Here is a 25,767-nt window from a genome sequence, read left to right on the forward strand (position 1 = left end):
GGAGAGATAGAAGATAAAATAGTAAGGGAAATTATCTATTCTTTATGAGACAATGTTTTATATATGAAATCTATGAAATCTTCAATTGTCTCATATAAGCAATCATTGCAAAACCAAGGGGGAGTAAAACTATATGCAAATAGATATTTTCTTTTTTTGTTGCTCCTAACCTACAGGTGGTTGTCATCATCAAAAAGGGGGAGAATGTAAATCATGCAAGCTTTGATGATGTCGAGAAGAAATCACATGTTTGTCATCAGCAAAAAGGGGGAGAATGTGAATGTATGTATACATGATTTTGATGATGTCAAAAGAAGAATCAAACAAGGCTCATTTGCTTCAAGATTAATACAAGATTGTTTCAACAAACAAAGCCTTGATTCATGATTTCTTCAAAATCAAGCCTTGCCTCAAAACAAAAGGTTTCAAGTCATCCAAGGCACATGTAATCGATTACCAATACATGTAATCGATTACCAATGGTTTGAAAGTGTATAATCGATTACACATCATATGCAATCAATTACCAGAGACTCTAAACGTTGGGAATTGAAATTTTAAATGAAGAGTCACAACTGTTCAAGAAATTAACTGTGTAATCGATTACACTAATGCTGTAATCGATTACCAGAGAGGATTTTCAAGGAATATCACCAACAGTCACATCTTATCATTTGGATTTTGAATGGCCATCAAAGGCCTATATATATGTGTGCCTTGGGATGAAATTGGTAGAGAGTTTTTTTGAACTGAAATGTCTTATCCTCTCAAAAAGATTCCTTGGTCAAACACTTGCATATTCAATAAGGAATCTTGATTGATCTTCAATTGTAATATCTTTCTCTTTCAAGAGAGATTTATTCTTCTCTTCTTCTTACTTTTGAAAAGGGATTAAGAGACCGAGGGTCTCTTGTTGTAAAGAATTCCTGAACACAAGGGTTGCTTGGGTACTAGACGTAGGCACGGAATTTTCCGAACTAGTATAAAAAATGTGTTTTCATTCTCTCTTCCCTTATCTCGTTTATTTTGTTGCAATCAATTTTGTCTTTCATGTTTAAAGAACATTATTAAATTGATTGTTGCTTCTTCTGCATTCTAAGCCTATCCCTTTTAAGATAACTGAGGTCATTTGTCCAACATTATTTTGGGAGAGAGTTATGTTTTGTTAATCAACTCCTCCATAGCTGGTTACATAATTCTTTTTGTTGAATTGAGGATGTAAATCACAAATTTAATTATATGTATGAACAAATTTACTTTCCATCTTGTGAATGATGTGTACTGAGTTACTATACCTATATATATGTGTGTGCGTGTGTGTGTGTGTGTATGTATTCACTTAAGTAATGGTGCGTTGTGTAGTGAATGTATATCGAGAAAAAAAAATTACTTTCATTTTTCATAAGCAAATTAATGGATTTTTCATTTAAAAATTGAAATTCTCGCGGTTTAGAGTGTTGATATCGTAGCGACGAGGCGGGTCGTTACATTAGTGGTATCAGAGCCAATCGAACCTTTTTGGCCAGTGAGTTATGAGTCTGCAATGTTTTTTGTGCAATTTGTGGTTGCCTTGTTGAATGCTTGATGCTTGTTGTTTGCAATTGGAACTTACTCACTTTGTTGTGTTTCCATGAGTTATAGAGATTTGATTGTTGTAGTCATAACATGTTTGTTCTCCTGATGTCTGCTCTACCATGAGTTTCAATGTCGTGTCATGAGTTATCAGACTGGCCATCTGTATATATTATGAAGTGCAATGGGATGATATGGCAAGGGATCAGGAAGTAAAAATGATGGAAAGTGAGTGTTAATGTCTCAAGAGAGGACTAGTTTAGAGGAATACTTTCTCGAGGCATCAACTCTCAAAAGTAACCAAGTAGGGACTTGAGATAGTTGTGATTTTTGTGTTGTTCTTTTTGTTGTGTGTATTCTTTCCATGTCTCACTTCCTGGTGTATAGGGAGTGATGGTTGGACAGAATGTTCGTGTGATAGCTAATGCTCTCCAAGCCTTAGCTCAAGCAATAAGGAATCCGAATAGAGGAGAAGCTGCTGGAGCTACTGAGTACCAAGGGTTGGACCACTTCCAACGAAACAATCCTTCTGCTTTCAATGGAGGATACAACCCTGATGGTGCTCAGAATTGGATAAGGGAAATCGAGAAAAAGTTGCTTTTGGTACATATACTCTGGTGGATGAAGTTGAGTATTGGTGGGAGAATACTCGCCAATGCCTAGAGGCTGAAGGTCAAGATGTGACCTGGGATGTCTTCAAGAGGGTATTTTTGGAGAAATACTTTCTTGAGGATGTTAGGAACAAGAAGGAGATAGAGTTCTTGGAGCTTAAGTAGGGAAACATGATTGTGGCTGAATATGCAGCCAAGTTTGAGGAAGAGATGGTGAAAGTTCCAAATGTGTAAAGTTTATGAACGGCTTGCGACCTGAAGTGAAGCAAGTTGTGAATTACCAGGGTGTTCGTTAGTTTCCACTCTTGGTTAACATGTGCCAAATTTGGGATGAAGACTCTCGAGACAGGGCAAGCTATTATAGGAGTACGGGTCCAATGAAGAACAAAAAGAATGAACCTCAACATCGGGGAAAACCGTACTCGACCCCTCCTAAGCAATATGGTAACCGCCCTAACAATCAGAGGACTGTTGCCATGGGGTTTTTGGGTGGTAGTGGTAGCAAACCCAATATTTTCCCCACATAGGACTAACAACAATATTTTCTTTAACATTTGTTTATTATTGACTTAATTTTATTGAAAATTATAAATTTTGAATAATTATTTCTAAATTATGATAGAGATTCACTAGATGAGAAGTAAGACTTATCAAATGAATAATTGAAAAATTAAAAAATTTAATATCATATTATCATTTTTCATTTTAAAAAGAGATTAAATATAGCTCTCCAAATAAACTCAAGTTAAGAGTTTTTATTTGTAAGAATTGAACTCAAATATCAATAAGTACACACATTACTCAATCAACTATGTCAAACTTTTTAAGAGTGAACTATTTTTTTTAGGACTTGAATATAGTACCAAGGGATTTATAATACTCATGTGTCTTGGTAGTTCAACTATGAGTTATGATATACCAAAATTTTTATTATATCAACATTTTATCAATAAATAATATTTTCTCGATGAAATATTTTTTAACCAAAAAACATTTTATTGATAAACTATTATTTTAATATCCCTTACTATTATATCATATTACTTATTACATTTATAATTTGTTTTCTCTATGTAAGTGTCATCTAGTATTTAGTCGTCTATGAGCTATTTTCCTTTAACTATTTTACAAAATATAATTATATGAGTAATTATATTGTATTGATAATGTAAAAGATTTTTGTATTGGTATTCAATTATAAATTAAGATGTGTGATAAATTTGTTAATTTTTAAATAATAATCTTAAAAGACATATTTATCATATTTTTTATGATTGATAATATAAAATATTTTACATAAATATTAAACTCAAATTATATATATATATATTAGGTTTAATTATGATTTTGATCGCTATAAGTATAATAACTTTGTTTTTTAGTCTCTATAATTTAAGATACTCTATTTTAATTCCTATAATTATAATTTTTCTTTAATTCTTTTGATCCTCTTTGTGTAAAGTCCCCTAAAATAGTACAATTTTTTTAGGGGAAATAGTTACATTCAAATCTTTTAAAATTACTATGAAACTATAATTGGCAGTGTGAAACCGGAAAAAAAAAACCAAACACAGTTGTCTTAACTTGTTCATGAAAGATGTCATATGTGCCACCTATAAGTACCAAAAATGATAACTAAACCTAAAATTTATTTATATTTTTTTTATTAATTTGACATCAATATAATTTTCTATTATACTCTTAAATATTCTTTAAAGTTATTTATTTATTACACGTTAAAAAATTTATTTATTTATTAATTGTTGAAGATTTTAATTCATTTAAAGAGTATATAAAATTTATAATATTTTGTCATTGAAAGAGCGTAAAAAAGGTAATCTTTAGTCACTCTATTATTATTTGTATAGATAATTTTATTTATTTTTTATAACAATGACTCTTGTAACTAATTTAATAACATTTTTTATACATTATATATTTCATTAATTAATTGTCCTTTTACAATAGAAACTTTTTTTTTTTTTTTTGCAATTTCAAATCCCTTTTATATGACCTTTACACTACCTTTGTCATAAACCCTCTGGGCAAATTATGAACTTGCACCCAGAATGATACATTATACAAACCTGGCTTGGAATATCATTAGCTACCAATCTCCTAAGGATCAATAATTAATTTATTATCGAATGACCAAGGTCCTTCAACCATAATTTTTTGTAAATCCATTTTATGGAAAAATTAGAACAGGTAAAGACCTCCTTCCACTTCCTTTATCGCTACTTCCTTTGTTGGCTTCCAGATACTCGTCATGTGATCCTTCATTATTTGACTTCAAATAAGTCTATCGGTAAGAAATCGGACCACTAAGCATAGATCAACATCAATATTAATACTACTTTTATCGTCCTCCATATAAATTAAAAACGAAACCATCTTTCTCCTCTTCAACCAGAGAGAGACCTTCCATAACATTCTCCATATTTAAAGAAAAACTCTGTGTATCACTTACAAAATTAGACAAAATCTCATAGTGTATCACTCACAAAACCTCACACTGTATCACTCACTAAAACTTGACAAACTCTTGCACTAACTACACAAACAAGCTTAACAGACTTCAATGACGAGAGAAAACCAGAACTCTAAACACACATTAGAAACTAGAGTATACGATTCAAAAGATTTATAGTAAATATTATAATCAATGACAAATTTTATTACATACATATTTAATTTTATTATGTTTTAAAATATTTTTTAATTAATAATTATAAATATATTTAAATTTAATTGAAATGCATTAATAGTATAAAAAATAAATTTATCATTTAATTTAAATTATTGTATAATTAAAATTAATACTTTTTATATAATTAAAATTAATATTTTTTTCTAATATTTTTTAATTTAATTAAAATGTATAAAATATATAAATATTTTTTTACATTATCATCTAATAATAATTTATTAGATATAATAAGATTTACGACATTTGTAAGAATTCATTTAAAAATTGTATTTAAAATGATTTCTAGTAAAGTAATAGTATAGAAACTAAAAATCTTTACACATAAAAATCTTTGCACCAAGAGTGATTCTATTTCTTTCTCTATTCACTTTTTGTGTCGACTCGACTCGACTCTTCCTTCTATTTAAACTCGTACGAGGTACACACAGAACACCCTCTCACACTGTCCCTTTCTCTCTCCCAAACTAAAAACTAAAACCCATTTTCTTCTCCAAAACCTTCGACTTTTCTCTAACCGAAACGCGCTTCGGAACATTTCTTCTTCGCTCTCTCACATCTTCCATTGCTCCAACTTTCACGCACTATCAAATTCCGACACTACTGGTGAGTCCCACTGCCCTTTTCCTCGTACTCCATCGAAACAACGTTTTAGGGTTTTTTTCTTGTCACTTGTCGGATATGTTGTGAGAATAAAAATTGATTTTTTTGGGTTAATTTTGTTAGCGATTCTGAAATTGTGTATGAGAGGGGTCAATGGTTTCTTAATTGGTCGTTGTTTTATGTTGAAGATAATTTGTATTAGGGACTTTCCTGAAATTGGGTATTGTGACATTGATGTACGCAATGTGCAGCTAGGGTTTTAGTTCAACCTCTTCTTTTGCTTGCATTGACACTTTCAGAAGGTGAAACAAAATTCTGTTAGAGGATGCGTGGATTTTTCTTCTGGCTTGTGCATAATTGTTAATGTCAATTATGTGTATAGATTTGTGATGATAATAATCCAAATGGGGACCCTTCTGTTGGTATTGGGTATGTAATTAATTTGTAAATGTATGAAGATAGAACATGGTAGCCTGTATTACTGTGGATAAATTATTACTGAGGTCAGTTTTTGGTGGTGTGGGGTACCGAGACTGTGCTAGTTGGTGGTGAAGGGACAAAACATGAACTAAGTGTGCTATCAATAGGAATTATTTGCTTGATATTTACATGAATTCATGAAATTGCAATTTGCTAGCATAGGTTATGGAAAGGAATTTCTTAGTGGGATCATTTTTTTTTGTGTTGGTGGCATGCAGTGTGTGTGCTAATTGATCAAGGAAGTTGATAAGGAGCCAGTTCAGTTTTCTACCTTAACGACAGAAAAAAGGACCGATCAAATTCTATGGCTGGTGCTGTAGGTGTCGTGAAGGAACTAAGGAGGCGTTTGTTTCAAGTTATAATATTGTATTCCCAGGAATTATATTATATTGCTAGAAATGTTATGCCTGGGAATATTGTTCCTATAAAACATGTTTGGTTGTCATTAGGAATTTTAGAAAAAATAAAAGCAAAAGTGAAATAAGAAATGTGAAGAAAGAAGTGGGGATCCCGCCTCTTTGCATGGGAATAAGAAGTAACAAACATTTAGCATGGGAATAAGAAGTAACAGAAAACGTGTATTTCATATTCCTGGGAATCAACTATTCATGGAAATATCTTTACTAAACTTGTAGCAAACATGGGAATGTGATATTCCCAAGTTCACATTCCCGGGAATCTTTTTTGATAACTTGAAACAAACGGCTGCTAAATATAAAAATAAGGTTATGATAGGCTAACTTGCCATTGGGTATCATTTCCTATATGTTTTAATTGAGATACTGCAGGGTACTAGAAGTTACAAACTGCTATTACGACCCTAATGCATGATACTTCTAAAGATGTTTTCCAGAACCTTGTTCTTGGATCATATTTTTATCTTTTGAACTCCGCCCTATCAACATTTTTTCATTGTAAAGCAGGTGGTGAGTGAACTTTGAATGCATAGAAGCCTGCTCAAATTTTCTGGCAGTGCTTTTCATATGCTTGTAAATTGAATCATATTTTTAGACAATAGGCTTTGTCAAAACTTGAGGGCGAGCCCTGGTGCAGCGGTAAAGTTGTGCCTTGGTGACTTGTTGGTCATGGGTTCGAATCCGGAAACAGCCTCTTTGCATATGCAAGGGTAAGGCTGCGTACAACATCCCTCCCCCATATCTTCGCATAACGAAGAGCCTCTGGGCAATGGGGTACGAAGTTAATTAGGCTTTGTCAAAACTTGGAAATCCAGTATCAATCATTTTAGAGTAGCTCAAATTGTTAAATAAACTTCAAAGTGAAAATGGAATAGATGGAAAGGTGGAGGGAGGGAAAGATAATTGATTGTGCATGACCATTGACAAAATTGGAAAAGAACATTTAAAAAGTCAAGAGTCCTCTGTTTCTAGAATCAAGAAATAATTTGTGTAACCAGCATTCACTTATAAACTCTTCTCTTCCAATGTGGAAATCAATTTGTTTAACAAAACTTGAACTTGGAAATTGGAAACATCTCATCATTGTTTCTTATATCAAGTTCCTTTTGCATAAAATGATTACAGGTATTGGTTCTCTCCCTCAGATCAAAATAGAGTTCGGAGAGGTAGCATTGTTACTGGCAATGAAAAATCTTCTGTAACTTCTATTCCACACTTGAAATTGCATTGTGACATGGAGGCTCAAATTCATCTACTTGAACAGGAAGCTTACTCTGCTGTCTTGCGTGCTTTCAAAGCTCAGTCTGATGCTCTTACTTGGGTATATATCTTTAGTTCCCTCCATGTATTTTTTGTTATCTTTGTATTTTCCTGTGTTGAAGATTACGCCCTTATTTTATTTTTTGTATTCATCAGGAGAAGGAAGGTTTGATAACTGAGCTTAGAAAAGAGTTGAGGGTTTCAGATGATGAACACAGAGAGCTTCTTACCAGGGTTAACTCTGATGAAATAATTCACCGTATTAGGTATTGAACTATTTGAATAGTTGCAACAGTGTAGGAAAAAAAATATTAGTTCTACAGTTTTTCTGCTTCTACTTTTATAAAGTTATGTAATGAAAAATGCCATCAGGGAGTGGAGACAAACTGGCTGTTACCAACCTGCAAGGCGCAGCACATCTCAGACTTTTCATGACATTTTACCTAGTCCAACTGTTTCAGCTTCCCGAAAAAAGCAGAAGACATCCCATTCGGTACCACCTCTTGTATACTATGTGATGACTTTAACAGCACAGTTTTTGTGTTCATATTCAGTGCTTCAATTGTAGGGGGTGCTTTTAGGATCCAGATGCCAAAATCCATCATCGCATTGCACTTAAATTCTTTACTTGAGAAGTACAAAATGAAAGATATATTGATGTCCATTTGATTTCCACCAATTTTGCTACCAGGGTCAGTCATTGCCTGCTTTATCTTCAGTGAAGTCTGTACAGTATACATCTGCTGGACCTACTGGAGGCAGGCATTTTGCAAATCACAATTCTAGTGCTCTTGCATCTAATGCATCTGCTACCGAAGCAGCAGCCTTTGATCCATTGATTGGGAAGAAAGTTTGGACTCGGTGGCCTGAAGATAACCACTTTTATGAGGCTGTTGTAACTGATTACAACCCTGCTGATGTATGTTTAGATCTTAAAATAGCTCTCAAAATCTTTGATTATCACATTTACATTTTACCAGGTTAAGACCTTTGAATTCTCCCTGTACTGATTGTCTTTTGATGTTTAAGGTGACTTGTGTAGACGAGTCTAATCATATTTTTTATCACATTAAGATGCCTTTTCCTTCAGGGGTTTGGTTTCCCCATGAATGCACAGATTACAGAAAATGAAAAGTAATGCCTGTAACCTCTTCAAGTATATGTAGTAAAGTATTCACCCTTCCATCCAGATGGAAATTAAAAGGCTTAAATGCGATTAGGGCCTAAATTTGAAAGAGCATGGCAGCATTATATTGACTTTTTTTAAATAACTTTTCAAACAAAAAAATCATCCAATTTTTGGATTGTGTTGCAGGGCCGGCATGCTTTGGTTTATGATATTAATAAAGTAAATGAGACTTGGGAATGGGTTGATCTCAAAGAGGTATATATTTTCCTATGCTGTGCTGCATATATCAGAGCAGTAATTAGTTAGGTTTCAATCTTTTAACAGTTATATTGAGTGAAGCCCTAGTAAAAAATATGTTAATGGAAAAATTAATATCAAATAATATGAAATGACTAAAAAATCTAATACTTTTAAAGATGGCGACTATAGATAGTTAGCAAATGATTTTTAGGTCATTAGCACCACCTTCCTTTAAAATGAATTTAGAAGCCTAGTTTTATATGTGTCTTAGTACCAGCAGGACACCGAGAATATATTAAAGGGTAGCAGAAAGATGAATGGAATTTGCAGCAGCAGTCCCTCATAAAAAGAAGTTTGAATCCTTCTATCAAATTATCTGTTATAATGACTTAACATTGAAGCTATTTCATTCATCCGTGTTCCTACAATTGGCCTTTAGCTCCTTTTATCTTGTCTTGGTACCCTGGCCATCATACTCCAATAGCTTATCTTCGGTGGTGTTTAACTTGCACCTTCTCTTGTGTTTATTAGAGTGATATGGATCATTTTCCTTCCTTGTTTGTGCCACATTTATTGTCTTATCTATGCAAAGTGAAAACTCATTCTGGTCTTGCTTGTAATATTGTTTCAAGGATTAAGGAACACTGCTTGAACAAAGATTGTGGTAGATGAAGTTTACAACTTCATCCATTAGTGATTTTGATAGGTCAGTTAGTAGTTAGGTGAAATACAAGGGGTTATGTTTGAATGAAGGGGAATGGGGTTGCAATTGATTAGACCCATTAAGGGTGATTTTTTGCTAGCAGATCAGTAGCTGTGTATAAATAGAAAGAGGGGTTGAGAAGGGGAGAATTTGGGGCCTTTGGGCATTGGGAGGTGCAGACCCTCGCAGTTCTGCAAGTAAGCACCGTATTGAGGGGAAAAATCCCCTATTCTTTCTAATAAGATACCAGGTTTCTTTCAGATTTGAACAAAAAATCTTAAAGAAACATGGTGACTGAATATCAAATTATAATATTGTAAAATATTTGAATTCTTTATTTTAGAAAAAATGGGGGTTATTGAGGGATTCTTTTTATTAGTTGAAAAGCTTTCAAACAATAAGAAAATATTCATGGTCTATCATAGGTTAAGATTCAGGATTTTTTTTTTATTATTATTATTAGAAGAGTTCCTGTGGTTGTGTTGTTTTGAATCATTCTTAACATGGTTTTTTGAACAAGTTTAAAATAATGTGTCCTAACTCCTTATTTGATTGAATTTTTGCTTATGTGCATATAACCTCATGCATTCTGAATGTGTAAGCTTTTTGTGCAAATGCTTTGCCTATCTCTATCTGAAAGAAATTATACAAAAACCAGGTAGATATAATTTGTCAAAATGATCTTTCATATGTTATGGGTAATATGCCCTGATAATTACAGATCTCACCTGAGGATATAAAATGGGAAGGTGAAGATCCTGGCATTCTCCATAGAGGTGGACATGGTGGGCAAGGTGGTGGAGGTAGGAAATTCTTTGGCCATGGTGGTGATTCTTTAGGTGCAGGTAGAGGGAGAGGTCATCCCAGGTTTCAGGCCAGACAAGAATTTCTCCCACCTCAAAATGGTATTGGAAGGAGAGTTTTGGATGACATTGAGTTGCTGAACACAGATTCACTAGTTAAGGAGGTAGTATGATGTGCCTAAGCGACCTCATTGAGAACAAAAGAAGAACAAGAATATTCTTTTAAATTTTTTATAACGTTGATGATGTAACAGGTAGAAAGAATTTTTGCTACAAGTCCTCAAGATTCAATGGAGCTTGAGAAGGCAAAGCAAATGCTGAAAGTACGTTCACCAACCATCCATCATATTTTCTTTATCTTTAACCTTCATGCTCCTTGGTTAGTGTTCATACTCTAATTATTGCTTGAACTGTTGTATAGGAGCATGAGCAAGCACTTGTTGATGCCATTGCAAGGATTGCAGATGCATCTGATGGTGAAAGTGGTAATAATTAGCCGTCTACACAATCATGCTGCATACTGTTGTATATTAGAAGTCCTAATTTTTTTCGTTTAGGTCAGACAAAATGAGCCTTTTGTAATTGGATAAGATGAACATTTTATTATACTGTCGTCCACAACAGATTTAAGCAATTCTCTAACGAGGAAAATATTTAAGCTTTTCTTCATTTTGGATCAGAACAGTTTGAGGAGCTTTTATACCAAGAAGGGAGATGTAATAACAAGTGACTAGGTGCCTCTTATTTTGAGAAATTAATGGCTTTTTTTTAGTTCGTTAAGATAATTTTTAGAATAAAAACAATTATTTCTCATAATCGATTACAAAACAAGTGCTGAGTATTTGATAATCAATAATTGATGTACATTATCTTTTAGTATTTGATAATCAATAATTGATGTACATTATCTTTTAGTATTAGAATTGTTTTGCACAATTGGTGATCACGGTCACCACACTAATGTTTGATATTAAGCACAATCATCAAATACTGTAATTGTATAACTATTTATTTTTACTTATTTACAGATGGAGAACAGCCGTTCTTGCAGCATAGTCAATTGATGGAAAGGGGATGAGAGCACAGGAACCAACTGCATGTTGGAGGCAATCTGCCTTTGGAGATGATCTTTAAGCTCTGATGAAGTCTCATGGAAGTCCAATTTTGGATGAATGCATAGTCCACTTATGCACTTGTAGGATCCAACAGCAGCAAATGGCCAAGATGGTCTTACTGATGCATTTTCTGTCATTTATTTCTTTCCCTTCCTGACTGTTGCCACATGTGCAAGTTTTGTGCTCAATGACGATTTTGAATATAGAGCTTCAATATATCACTTCTCAGGCACATCAAATGTAAAATACAATAAATTAATTTATTTTTTACCGAGAGAAACTCAAACAAATGGGTTGATTTGTCTTCTGAACATGACTTTTTAACTGTCAATATCCCAAACCATTCCTGTAACACAGCATTGAAACTGTAAGAGTATAAGCATCTTGATGGAAGTATAAAAGGGATGGTTGGGTTTCCTGTATCTCACGTGTGCAAGGAGCCTCCATCTCAAAAAAAAAAGCTTAAAATTGGATTGACAATGGTTTGTGCTTATAGACATCGTATTTGTGGCATAATCATAAGATGAAAGGGTATTCTTAAACGCAAATAATAATGTCCAGTATTTGATCAGTCAAACCCACCAGAAGAAATTAAAAGAGGGGTTTACTGCAGTAGAAACATGGGAATGACATTGTACCATAAAACATAATAATTAATCCTACTCCTGCATAAGGCAACTCCCATAAGAATTCCTAATTTCCATGTAAATCCCTCTAAACAGCAGTTCAAAGACTCTAGGCTGGGATCTTGTACTTAAAAGAAAGACTAGAAATTTAGTTACTCCCAGAGTAAGAAATTTCTTGTTCTCTACCTAGAATGTGTACTCTGTCAACAAAAAAACTAGTTAAAGGGATAGCTCATACATATGAGACAGAGTAAGGGATTTTCATTTGCTCCAAAAGTACTAAAGAATTTCACAAAGAAAAACAGCACTTGGAAGAGTTTCATCTATCATCAAACAGCAAGATTGCAAATTAGTAATTGACTGATTACTTTGCCATTGCTACAGGGAGAAGTTGTCAAACGGACAAGATGGATTTTCTCGAAACCTGAGCCTGTCAAATAGATATACAAAGTAGACACTTTAAAATTGTGACAGTGGCAAACTGGCAAAAATCATTATACATAGTTTGAAGAAGTTGATTATAAATCTAAAGGATTATTAGTGTGTTTGTTTTTATGTTTGAAATGCTTAAACTAACGTTTGATCCAATCCCACAAGACACAAGCTTCTTAGTTGAAGTGCTTTGAAAGTTGAGTTGTGACAAAAACAAACCATAGTATATCATACTATCATAGGATAAAATTTAGGTGCAGTTTCATTGCTTCTAGTGTTGATCTTTAATTAAAATTAGAATTTTATCCTAGTAACCCAATGATAAAGGTGTAGATTAATCTTGAAACACTATTGAGGTGAAATTACATTTTTTTTTTATTTGGATCCTCAGTATAATCCAAGTTAAGCTGGATGAACTCATTTAAGAGAGCAAAACCCTTCTGGTGCATTTTTTTTTCATTCTCATTACTCAAACCCCATACCTTATTTAAGTAAAACCGAGCTTCTTGTCACTTGAACCAATGCTAGGTGAAATTATTAAAGTTAAACTATTCATTTGTCCTTGTAGTTGTTCTAAATTCTTAGTTTAAGTTTTTATCCGTATACGAGATAATTATAAGTATTAGTCCCTACACATGTATAAAAGTAAGTTTTTGTTCCAGGCACTAACACCAGAGAAGAATTTATCGAGTGAAAAACCGCTACAAAATCTTTCTAAAGATGATAAACTGCTACAAAAAAACTGTATAGCCAGTATAGGGACTTCAATCTCCATTTTTCTTGTACATGAAGTATGGTAAAACTTAAAAATGAAGATCACTTCAGGAAATAGTAAATTCAATCAATTATGTTCCCCCAACGAATTACACGGGTCAGTAATTAAAGGACGAAAAACAAAAACAAAATAAAATATAAAAATAAATAAATCTACTGTAGTAGAACCTCTCCCATAAGTCATGAACATGTGTGTATGTTATGCACAATCAAAAACCACATAACGGAAACGGAACGAATCTAAAAAAGGTTCAACCTTTCAACTTCAACTTACGGTAATGCTTTTTTGTCTCACAAAACACGAATAATCGAAAACCTCGTAAACATCATCGAAGTCCACGAACCTTGACTCCAATAACCAAAACGACAAGTTCAAAGGCGATAAACGTAATAAACGACACGTTATCGTTATCAAGAGGCTTTGAGAAGGTACCTGGAAAATCGAGCAATTTCAAGAGATCTCATCTGCGTTGAAATGTGTTCAATGGAATCCGTCTCGAAACGACGTCGTTTTATTCAAACTTTGAGGATCCTTCGCTGAAGAGGTTCAGGTTGGTTGATAGATAGACATGTCATGGCAATACGGCGTCGTTCTGCGCAACGTTTTTTTTTTTTTTTTTTGAGGTAAGGTGGGTAAAAGGAAAACGCCGAAACACTACACATTCACGTGGGTCCTACAGAGTTATCATTAGCGGGTCGCGACGTTATTTATTTGGATTGGAATTGGGATGGCGGAGAAACCGATGCAACATAATTATTATTTAATTGATTTGATTGAAAATAATTCTAAAATAAGAGGTGTTCGTGAACCCATTTGGATCGATTTTGATCAAATTTAGGACTCAATCCAATTAAATTTGATCTAATTCGGTTTTCATTATTTTTTAACTCAACTCATTCATGAACAATTTAGTTCGGTTTGGACCAACAAATTATCCATTTAAATTTAATTTTTTTTCCTTAAAATTACTATTTTATATCATGATTCTTTCAAATATCCAATACAATTAACAAAATATTATCAAATGTCTAACAATAATAAAATTGATTCATTTAGCACCATCAACATAACATTCTAAAGTATACTAATACAAATTAAAATAAAATATTCTTCAACGAGATTTACTATAATAATATGAAATATAATTATTTTCTACAAACTAATTTCTAGCAATCAGATTTGCTACAACCACATTTTTTGTAACCAAATTTGTTGAAACAAATGAACAAAATATGATTTATTAATATTATAAACATAGTAGAAAAAATAAATATGAAAAAAGGTAAAACAAACAACAATGTACCTGAAAGTAATATTTTAAGAAGTTTCAACACTAGTAGTCTCTACACTTGGAGTTCCCATACTCGCAGTATTTATAACCAAACCAAACAACTCTATAAATATAAGCACAACCCTGTTAGCACAAAAATTGATTGATATTTTATACAAATATAAAAAATGAAATAAGAGATTACACACCTGATTCAATCTTTTTCGCTTCATTTATTTCAACTTGCAAGTCATTAACATTTTTCTTAGTAGATCTAAGCCAATTTTAGGCACAAATAAGAGCTTCAACAGTAGTAAGACTCAAGGAACTACGAAATGAATCTAGAATTCTACCCCCTTACTAAATGTAGACTTAGATGATACAATAGATACATGAATAGCCAATATATCTCTAGCCATATAGGAAAGAATATAATATTTGGATGCTTTCAATTTCCACCAATTCAAAATGTCAAACTCAGCGTGGTCATCTTCAACATCATCCTCAAAATACCTATCTAGCTCATTTTTTTTTGCACCTTACCCTGTTTTTTCTTCATTTTCATTCTAAATTCATCATCCTAATCATCACCCTTATCACCTTTGTCATCATTATGTTGTGAGGCCATGTTTGAAGCCAATGTACTAGAATTGGCTGAATTGCTACTAGAATGAGAAATGGGATGCTCTAGTACATATTGCTGAATCAGTTTGTAAATGAGGTCTTTCAATTTTTTCATCATGTCCATGCTCTTCTCAACACCGCACATATGATTAAAACAAAATTGAATGTACTCACATTTATAATGAGGATCAAGAAAAACAACAACAAACAAAAGGTAGTTAATTCCATCACTTTCCCAATATTTGTTAAACTTTAATTGCATATTTGTTGTCATCCTTTGTATCACCAAGTCATTATTATGCCTCCCCTTATTTAGTGATGTTTTAATACTAACCAACTTCTTAAAAAAGTGTTAGCAGTAACATGCAATGACATAGAAAAAGAAATAGTTGCATCATATTTTGTCTTCAAAAGGCTAATAAAAACACCAGCATGTTCATTAGATATGAGATTTAACTCATATGCAGCCTCAACATACTCATAGCAATAAAATACATGCTCATATTTTTCAACAACATCTAACATCAAATAAGTAGAATTCTACCTAGTTGGTACATCAAGAATTAATATGACCTTAGTGGATACACTTACTTCTTCAACACACCTCTTAAAACTTACAAATCTACTTGGAGAAGACTTCACAAACTTACATATAACTCTTATTTTTCTAATAAATAGGTCAATTTCTTTCAATCCATCACTAATAATTAAATTCAAAATATGATCAGAACATCGCATATGCATGCACTCTCCATTCAACAAAGTATGCCCATTCAAAACACTCAGTGCTTTAGCTAAATATGAAATAGCCAAGTTATTAGCACTTGCATTATCCACTATTACACAACAAACTTTTGAAATCCCCCATTCTTTTAAACAATTCTCTAGGGTTACCCCTATGGTTTCACCTTTGTGGAAAGAAATCAAACAAAATGTCAATATTTTTTTATTCAACTCCCACCCTTCATCAATGTAATGAGTTGTCATACACATGTAATTCATATTTTGAATTGATGTCCAAATATCCATAGTAAGTAAAACCATTTGTTTATTTGCAGACGACACACGCTTTAGCTTCTCCTTTTCATCATTAAACACATGCATGCAATATCTAACAATAGTGACACGAGAAGGAATTTTAAATTTAGGTTGAGCATCTTCCATGAACTTCCTAAACCTTTCATTTTCAACAAACTTAAAGGCAAGTTCCTCAATAATTATCATCTTTGCAAGTGCTATTAGAGTTTGCTCTTGATTAAAATCAACAAGTTTCATACTAACTTTATTACGGTCACTCTCACTATCACTTCCAAAAACGATTATCTTTTGCTTTTTATCAACCTGTTTGTGTGGGTTTTTCTTACATTGTTGGAACAAATGTCTTCTCAAGTTAGAGGTTCTTCCATATATAGAACCAGTTGTTGCATATGATGCATTACAATACTTACAATAAGCCCTACCATCTTCCTTCTTAAAAAAATGTTCCCAAACATTAGAAAGGGGTCCAAAAACTTTTTTTTTTTCTTACCTCTACTTGTGCAAATTCAGGATGTTGTCCTTGCCCTTGTTGTGGTGGAGTTTCATGTCCTTGTGGTTGTGAAGGATCCTCAAGGAAATCATTCTAAGAATCAAACTCAAAATAAGTAAAACAATACATGATCCAGGTAAATCAATTTTAAAGAATAAAAAAATATGTTATTGATTTGGAATCTAAAATCAGGAGGTTGCCACTCAAAATAAAATAACTGCATCTTGATAAAAAAAAATCTTGATTTGGATAAATATCCATATCAACACAATATATATTTTCCAAAAACTAAATTAGGGTTTGTGTAAATTAGAAAAAATAACCAAATTTTATCTGGGCATCAAACATATCAACAAATATGAATCCCAATAATCTAACCATAATAGTTACTTTGATACCACATAGAGTTTTAATAATGTTTATTAAAATAAGTGACGCACACAACACACAATTAAAAAATAAGTGGTATATAAAAAGAGTTGTTAATTATGTTGGTTGGTGAAGAAAATTCAAGAGTCAGAAGTGAATGTAAAGAAACATGAAACATGGTTTGTTGTGAAGTGAAGGGATTGTTATCTGCTGACTGAGAAATAAAATGGCACGACATAACACAACAAGTCAGATGATTTTTATAAGGTTTAATTACACATTTAGTCCCTATAGTTTCCAAACTTATCCCTTTTAGTCCCTATAGTTAATAAGTGGATTTTTTAGTCCCTGGAGTTTACCTTTTAAATCCCAAAAGGTCTCTTCCGTTAAAATTCTTTAACACTGTTAAATAATATTTGCCATGGACCTTTTGTATAGCATGAGTTTTTAATTGGGAGGAAACTCAATAATTTTTAAGCGTGCAAAGGAAGGAACTCCCACTTAGAACTCTCACTCGAAACTCCCACTCTCACTTGCACATCAATAGAACACTCATCGGTGACAAGTGTGTTTTCGTTGCTCTTCTCACACCGCACTGACTTTTGGTTGCGTTTTCAATTCTTCTCACTCTCGACCACTCAAAACTCATTGCAATTTTTGTTGTTGTTGAGTATTATTTTTTGGTTGCAGGTAGTTTTGTGCCAACTCGATTGAGATTACCAACGCCATTTGTTTGAAGTTTTAATGTCGATTGTTGAGGACAACGTCAACCACCGAACAACAAGTAAGTTTAGGTTTTTTTATCAAATAAATTTTTGCCCAATTTTCTTGGTCTTTATTTTTTGTTCATTATGTTTTCTTTGTTGTTGAATCATTTTGAAGCTTGTTTAGGGTATTATAGCATGTGACTACATCATCAATCGTTGATTATTGTGCTCATGGTATAGGCTTGTATCCAAACACTTTTTCTATTATTGTATATCACGGTGGTCACTTTGTGAATATACCAACAAAATCACATGGTCTTGAGGAATTATGTTGGGGGTAAAACCTTTCTGATGGGTAAATGTGATCCAAATGATTGGTCATTGCAAGAGGTAACCTTTGATCTTAAACAACACGATTATAAAGGTTCTGTTCAGATTTTCTATCGCCAACTTGGAATAAGGTTGGATAAAGATCTTATTAAAGTTTTAAATGATGATGGAACAAGGAAAATTGTTAAGACTGCTATGGATTTGATTCAAAAACATGTTGAAGTATATATTAATCATACTTCACACATGACAGAGGTAATTTTGTTGACTATTGATGAGGGAGGATGATGCAATCCTCCCAAGGAGGGGACCCATTACCAGAGCCATGGCTAGGAGACTCTAAGAAGATTAGACCAGAGATGCAGGAGAAAGGCCTAGGATTCTCATGAACCTTAGGGTAGATTTTGGGCCCATGGGCTAAGTATGAGCTCACTTATCTTTGTACATCCTAGATTAGGGTTTCATTATTTTTGGGCCTTGTATTTAGGGTTCCATAGTGTATGGAGGGTACCTAGTAATGTAGGATTTTTCAGCCATTGTATTTTAGGGCACCTAGACTAGTTTTTATATTAGTGGTAGTTTTGTAATTTTACATGCATTAAGTGCACTATTTGATGTGTGTGTTGGGAGAGAAATTTAATTGAATTGGGAGAAGCCCAATCCAATTAAATTTTGGACCATCCTAAGAGGGAGGTGAGCATTTGCTAGCTACACCCCATTGCCACATCATATAGTCACACTTTGTGCATATCCTTCATGTTTTACATGCCTCATGACACCTAAGCACACTTAGTGGAGAATCTTGGACTTCATCTTGAATTAGTGGGCTGAACCATAGCTAAAATTTACTAATCATAATTAGTGAAATTTTGGCTCCAAATTTGGCTCCACAAATTCAAATTCAAATTCAAGTGAAATTTGAATAGAAATTCAAATTTCCCTCTAATTTTGTGTGACACTTATAGTGTGTTTGGATGGAGCAATTCACCAGTGGAATTCATTTTTCAAGGAATTTAAAAGAATTCATCATAAAATAGCTTGTTTGGATAGAATATTTGAATGGAGATTTATTTTTTGGTATTTTTATGAATCATTTTGATTGACTAAAACAGTGGGATTTCAAATTCTCTCAAAAAATAAAGAATTTGAAATTCTTTTTTCAGAGATGCTCACTCTAATTCACGTTCTTGCTCTTGACTCTTTCTCGCTCAACACTCGCAACTACAGGTGACCAAAGTTTTTACGGCTGACATTGACATAAGTTGTTTTTCACTGATGTTGGCCGAGGTTTTTTCGGTCAGCCAAAGCTATTTTTTAGCCAATATCGACTATGGTTATTTTTTAGCCGATGTTAGCTGGGGTGTTTTGGTTGATGTCAACTAGATTTTCATAGCCAACATCGGATTTTTTTTTGTTGACATCGACTAGGGCTTTCTGATTGACAATGGTCAGAGCTATTTCTTAACCACATTAGCTAGATTTTTTGGTTGATCTTGGCAAGGTTTTTTCTACTAACACTAGATAGGTTTTTTTGAACGACATCGGGCATGCCTATTTTTAGTCGACATCCACTAGAGTTTTTTCGGTTTACATCGGTTAGAGTTATTTTTTAGCTAACATCAACCAAGGCTATTTTATAGCTGATGTTGGGTAAGGTTTTTTGTCCGACATTGATCAGGGCTATTGTTTACCCAACTTCGACTAGGGATTTTTCGGCCAACATTGACCAATGATGTTTTTTGGCCAACATCGGGTAGGTTCTATTGGTCGACATCGACCAAGCTATTTTTTAGCCGATGTTGGGTAGATTTTTTTGTCAATGCCTGCTAGGATTTTTTAGGTCGACATTGGCTAAAAATAACCTTGGTCAATGTCGTTCTAAAAGACCCTAGTCGGTGTCGACCAAACAAACCCTAGCCGATGTTGGTAAAAAAACCTAGCCAACATTGGCTGAAAAATAGACTCAACCAACGTTAGCCGAAAAATAGCCCCGGTTGACGTCAGATGACAAATATTCATTGCATACTTTGACAAAAAAAACCCTATTTGACGTCGACCGAAAAATAGCATTGGTTGATGTCGGTTTAAAAACATCACTGATTGTGGTCAGGCAAAATAACCCTAGTTAAAATTATCAATATTTTATATTTTTAAATTATTAAAAATTGAAAAATATTTTTTAATTAATATTTCAAAATTAGATTGTGTTTTTTTCTATAAAGTTTAATATTAAAATTTCATCTATTTAAAATATAAAATTGAAATTTTGCATATGGAGGAAATTGAATTGTCATATCCAAACAAAGAATTTAAAATTGAAGAAATTTGAATTGATTTATCCAAACAAAGCATTTGAAAAATGAAAGAGATTAAAATCAAAGCAATTCAAATTCTAGGCATTTCAAATTCCCTGAAATTTTGAAATTCCTGATCCAAACACAAGGTTAGGCTATAAATAGAGGCCTTGTGTGTGCATTTTTTCAACTTTGATCATTTGAGAAATTAGACTTCAAAGTTCAGACCTCATTTGAGGAATAAAATTTGTGCCCCCCTCTCTCCCTCTCCCTCCACTCATCTTCTCCTACCTTCAAGCTCTTATCCATGGCCTCCTATGGTGATGAGCTGGTTCTTGACTTATCTTCTCCTTGAAGTGCCGTCTCCAATCACCTTTCCTCCTTCCCAATTCCGCTGCCATTGATCTTCAAGAAGCAAAGGACTCCATCGATGAAGAAGATCCAAGGCCTACAAGCTCTTCATGGAGCTACATCAGGAAAAGCCATGGTTGAAGGAGATTTGGGGAATGATGTCATTGATGGAATAGACAGTGATGCGGAGGTTGACATGGTTGACTTGGATGATAGGGATAAGGAAACTGATGATGATAAGGGAGATAATGATAATTATGAGGAAAATGATAGTGATGACTTGGATGCTGAATATGATATTGATAAATTAGAATATGATATAGCAAGTGAAGAAGATGATGACTGTTATGCACTTTCTATGGCACAAATTAATGGAGAAGATATATCAATAGAACCAGTTTCCAAGAGATTTCAACCTCATGAAATGGGAAGAGATTTTAATTTTGAGGTTGGTATGGAGTTTGATTCAATTAGTCAGTTCAAGGAAGCCATCAAAGAATATGCAAACCTGCATGGTTTTGGGGGTGAAATTCAAGAAAAATGACAATTTTCGATGTAGGGTGATTTGTTAGAATGGTTGTGAATGGGTGGCATATGTGAGTAAGGTTGGTGGATCAACAAAATATAGAATGAAGACTTACAATTAAAAGCACACATATGTCAGGTCTGATAGTGGTAAATTGGCATCAAGTAAATGGATTGCAGAAAAATTGATAGAACCTTTGAAGTATACCCCTAACATGTCAACTAATGCAGTGATTCAAAAAGTCAGTGAAAGCTATTGTGTAAAAATATCTAGTAAGAAGACATATTGGGCAAGAAGGATTGCAAAGGAAAAGGTGCAAGGAAATTATGTAGAATTCTGGTCAAAGCATATGACTGGTTGATGCAGCTAGACCTAGGAATTGGGAGAAGCCCAATCCAATTAAATTTTAGAGGGGGAGGTGAGCATTTGCTTGCTACACCCCATTGCCACATCATATAGTCACACTTTGTGCATGTCCTTCATGCTTTACATGCTTTCATGACACCTAAGCACACTTAGTGGAGAATCTTGGACTTGGTCTTGGATTAGTGGGCTGAGCCATATCTGAAATTCACTAATCATAATTAGTGAAATTTTGGCTCCAAAATTTGGCTCCACAAATTCAATTTCAAATTCAAGTGAAATTTGAATAGAAATTCAAATTTCCCTTCAATTTTGTGTGACATTTAGGTTATAAATAGAGGCTATGTGTGTGCATTTTTCAACTTTGATCATTTGAGAATTAAACTTCAAAGTTCAGACTTCTTTGGAGGCACTAAATTTCATGCTCTTCTCTTCCTCTCCCTTCATTCATCTTCTTCTACCTTCAAGCTCTTATCCATGTCTTCCTATGGTGGTGAACTTCTTCTAGACTCATCTTCTACTTGAAGTGGCGTCTCCATTCATCTTTCTCCTTCTCCATTCCACTGCAATCATACCTCAAGAAGCAAAGGAATCCATTGATGAAGAAGATCCAAGGCCTACAAGCTCTACATGGTGCTACATCATGTGGTATCAAGAACATCTTCATCTAGGTGATGTTTTTTTCTTCCTCTATCTTTTTGTTCGGTTAATTCACTTTAATTCCTTGTTATTCATCTTATTCTCCATGTATATCCTCCATAATGAAATCCTAATATGTACAAAGATAAGTGGGCTCATACTTAGTCCATGGGCCCGAAATCTATCCTAAGGCTCATGAGAACCCTAGGGCCTTCTCTTGCATCTCTGGCCCAATCTACTTGGAGTCTTCTATCCAATGCCCTTGTGGGGTAGGATTGCATCATTTAATTTCATGAAATGTTTGACTATGTGACGATTATATCTAAGTTTGTAATGTATTTTGTAGGCATGTGGTGGCAACAATGTTTGACTGTAGACTTTGTTCATCCATATTATCACGTGAATACTTATATAAACTGTTATGCGCCCACTTTGTTCATCCATTATGGAACCAATTAATGGAGAAGATATATGGCAGCAAATTGGACTTCCAACTGTCTTACCCCTATAAGTTAGAGTTCTAATTGACAGACCTAAGAAGGCTAGGAGAAAAGAAAATGATGAAGCACCAAAACCTCGTAAGCTAAAGAGGACAAATACATCTTTGAGGTACGGCAGGTGTGGCACATTTAGGCATAACAAAAGGGTGTGTCAAAACATGACAATCCCTAAACCAAATCCTTCTCCAAAGAAACCTAAAGCTGCTACATAAACAAAGAAGAAAAGCACAACCACAAAATCAAAGAAAAAAGAAACACCTACCACATCAATTGTTACTACTTCAATGAGTCAACAAACCCAACCCTCCAGCACTCAATAATCTCATACTTAGTCATCCAAAACAAGCAACATGCACACTCAAAAATCTCAAACCCAGGCATCGACAACTACTAAAGGAAACTTTAGGCCTAAACTACAGATCAAGAGTAAAGGCCTCCAATGGAAGGGAAAGCAAGCCATCACCCAACAACAATTGCAAGATGCTGTGAAGAATGAATCTGGGAAGAAAATTGATTGAAATTTTAGATGGTCATTGTGTTTTACTTTTTGAGAAAGATAGATACTTGTATTGTGGGGTGTTACTTTTTTGTATTTAAGTGTGGTTTGCTGCCCCCACATGGCTTGCATAGCGTTTAGGGACCACTATGTAATTGGCTTGCATATTGTTTTTTGTCTTTTATTATTATCACACTCCAATCTTGTTTAGGGGCCAATGAATGACTTTACTATTCTATCAATTGTTCACATTTTATCTTTCAATTATGTTCAATGTTGGCAAATTCTTCAGCATTGGATTCAACATAAAATAAACATTTCATTAACTTCAATAAACTGGTTACATTACACTACAGTACAATGACTTTCTTCCAAATCTAAAATACCAAATATTACTAGCTGTTGTGCTACACTTGTTTACCTATAAATTGAGAAACAAGAACACTGAACATTACAAACAAAAAAGGCCCTAAGAATAACATGACAACATCTTCAAAACATCAATCTTTTTCTTCAAGTCCACAATAACTTGTTCATGTTATTCTATCAATTGCTCCACATGTTCAGACCTTGCCTTATCCATCCACTAGAAATAGCCACAACTCCAACTCTCTTGTAAAACATAACCTATACAAATTACAAAAACCCAAAATAGAACCCTATACATTAAATAAAAGTTAGAATTGAAAAGCAAATGCCCTGTAATTTGGGCATGTGAAGAATCTACACCCAAAATTCCTTTAAGTTTGTGACATAAACAACCTTAACCTCTTTTCACACTCGCAATAAATCAACCTTGATTGGCTCCTCCTACTACCTAATGAACTGCCTTCATCTTCCCTTAAAGAAGAAAAATGACACATCTGGTTTTCAGTTGGTTGCAACGATGGACGGCTTAGGCCAGGCAAAGCTCCTTCGTTGCGCTTGGTTGAAGCAAATTGTGCCTCCAGCAGTGATGTCTCATTGTCAGTTGTTAATTGCTGGTTGAGGAGAAAATGGACACCATAAAACCCTAAAATCATACCGGGACCAGCGGTCAACGTGGCAAACATTATTTAATGGTGTTAAAGAATTTATCGGTAGAGACCTTTTGGGAATTGAAAGATAAACTCCAGGGACTAAAAAATCCAGTTATCAACTATAGGGACTAAAAGGGATAAGTTTGGAAACTATAGAGACTAAATGGGTAATTAAACCTTTTTATAACTATTCAAAAATTAGGTTAAATTCAAATTTTAGTCCTATATAAGAAAAAAAGAGTTTTTGATTTTATCCCAATACGAGAAAATATTTTAAAATTAGTTATTGTTATATATAAAAAAATAGGATAATAATTTGACGAATTTTATGAGTTATTTTTTTAACGAAAGTATTTTTATTTTAAAAAAATCTTCAACTAACTTTTTTTTATGGATTTTCCTTATCTCTTTCTATCCTTTCCATTTTTTTAAAGTTTAATTTCAATATTTTTTTTAAAAAAATTATCAATTATTAATTTCAATACAAGTTATTTATCATAAATTTTACTTCTTGCGGTGATGAGGTGGATTTATCTCCCAACTTATTAAATTGTTACTATTTTATTAAAAGCACTAAAGCATATAATGTATTACCATACCTTCCTTGATTGTCAAATTATTTATTTAGTTTTTAATATATATATATATATATATATATATATTAAAATTTATATTTTAATTACGGGTTCATGGATCGGTTCAATGGGTTAATAGATCTATAAATCTAAACTCATGACCCAACCCGTAATGAACAATTTTGATCAGTTCGGTTCGATTTTGACCCGAATACATAAATGATTCAACCCAAACTATTCAGATCAATTTGGATAAGTTCGAGTTCGCGGGTGTCCCATACCCGTGAACACCCCTATCTAGAACAAGATTAGACTTTGGAGTGTAAATGATGTCAACAATTGATACTATACTTACCCATTTACTTATCCTTTCCTTTTAAAATTAAATATTCATGTGCTAAGTTTAGGTTTAAAATCACGTTTGGTCACCTGCTAGGAATAATTAGTGATAAAAATGGATAAGAGAGTTTGTGTCCAACCTATAGTTCAACCCACATCAGATTCAAGCAAAATCAAATTATTTGTGTTGTTGCATGAAATCAAATTGATGATATTGGCTTCAAGCTACAACATGATTCTAAAATAATTTTCAAGTGATTGACGTTAGAAAGGGATATATGCTTTCTAACAATGGATTCTCAAGTCACTCCAAAAAGTACTTGGTGTAGATGTAGTTAACCAATAACTAACTTGAAAATAAAAAG

At 33.4% G+C, this 25,767-nt stretch overlaps 1 protein-coding gene and 1 long non-coding RNA gene across 7 annotated transcripts; one reads left to right on the forward strand and one right to left on the reverse strand.

The window, feature by feature from the left end:
- Nucleotides 1-5,332: 5,332 nt before the first annotated feature.
- On the forward strand, nt 5,333-11,946 carry LOC114392543 (protein EMSY-LIKE 1-like). 6 transcript variants are annotated; one of them, XM_028353731.1, is made up of 12 exons: nt 5,346-5,496; nt 6,192-6,329; nt 7,515-7,555; nt 7,654-7,710; nt 7,806-7,915; nt 8,022-8,142; nt 8,341-8,568; nt 8,965-9,033; nt 10,443-10,688; nt 10,779-10,847; nt 10,946-11,009; nt 11,553-11,946. In XM_028353731.1, the coding sequence occupies exons 2-12, from the start codon at nt 6,278-6,280 to the stop codon at nt 11,600-11,602; spliced, it is 1,107 nt and encodes a 368-aa protein (XP_028209532.1). In that variant the 5' UTR covers nt 5,346-5,496; nt 6,192-6,277; the 3' UTR covers nt 11,603-11,946. The 6 variants fall into 6 exon arrangements, with proteins under 6 accessions (XP_028209540.1, XP_028209532.1, XP_028209517.1 ...); XM_028353716.1 differs by having other exon boundaries at nt 6,192-6,339; nt 7,515-7,710; XM_028353739.1 differs by lacking the exon at nt 6,192-6,329 and having other exon boundaries at nt 5,333-5,496; nt 7,515-7,710.
- A 276-nt stretch (nt 11,947-12,222) lies between these two features.
- LOC114392578 lies at nt 12,223-14,116 on the reverse strand. Its single transcript, XR_003662345.1, has 2 exons — nt 13,905-14,116; nt 12,223-12,695 (listed from the first exon to the last, which is right to left on the reverse strand). It is a non-coding gene; the product is annotated as an uncharacterized LOC114392578 (long non-coding RNA).
- Nucleotides 14,117-25,767: the final 11,651 nt, after the last annotated feature.

The sequence above is a fragment of the Glycine soja genome, chromosome 2, assembly GCF_004193775.1.
Source record: "Glycine soja cultivar W05 chromosome 2, ASM419377v2, whole genome shotgun sequence".
Taxonomy (NCBI): Eukaryota; Viridiplantae; Streptophyta; class Magnoliopsida; order Fabales; family Fabaceae; genus Glycine; species Glycine soja.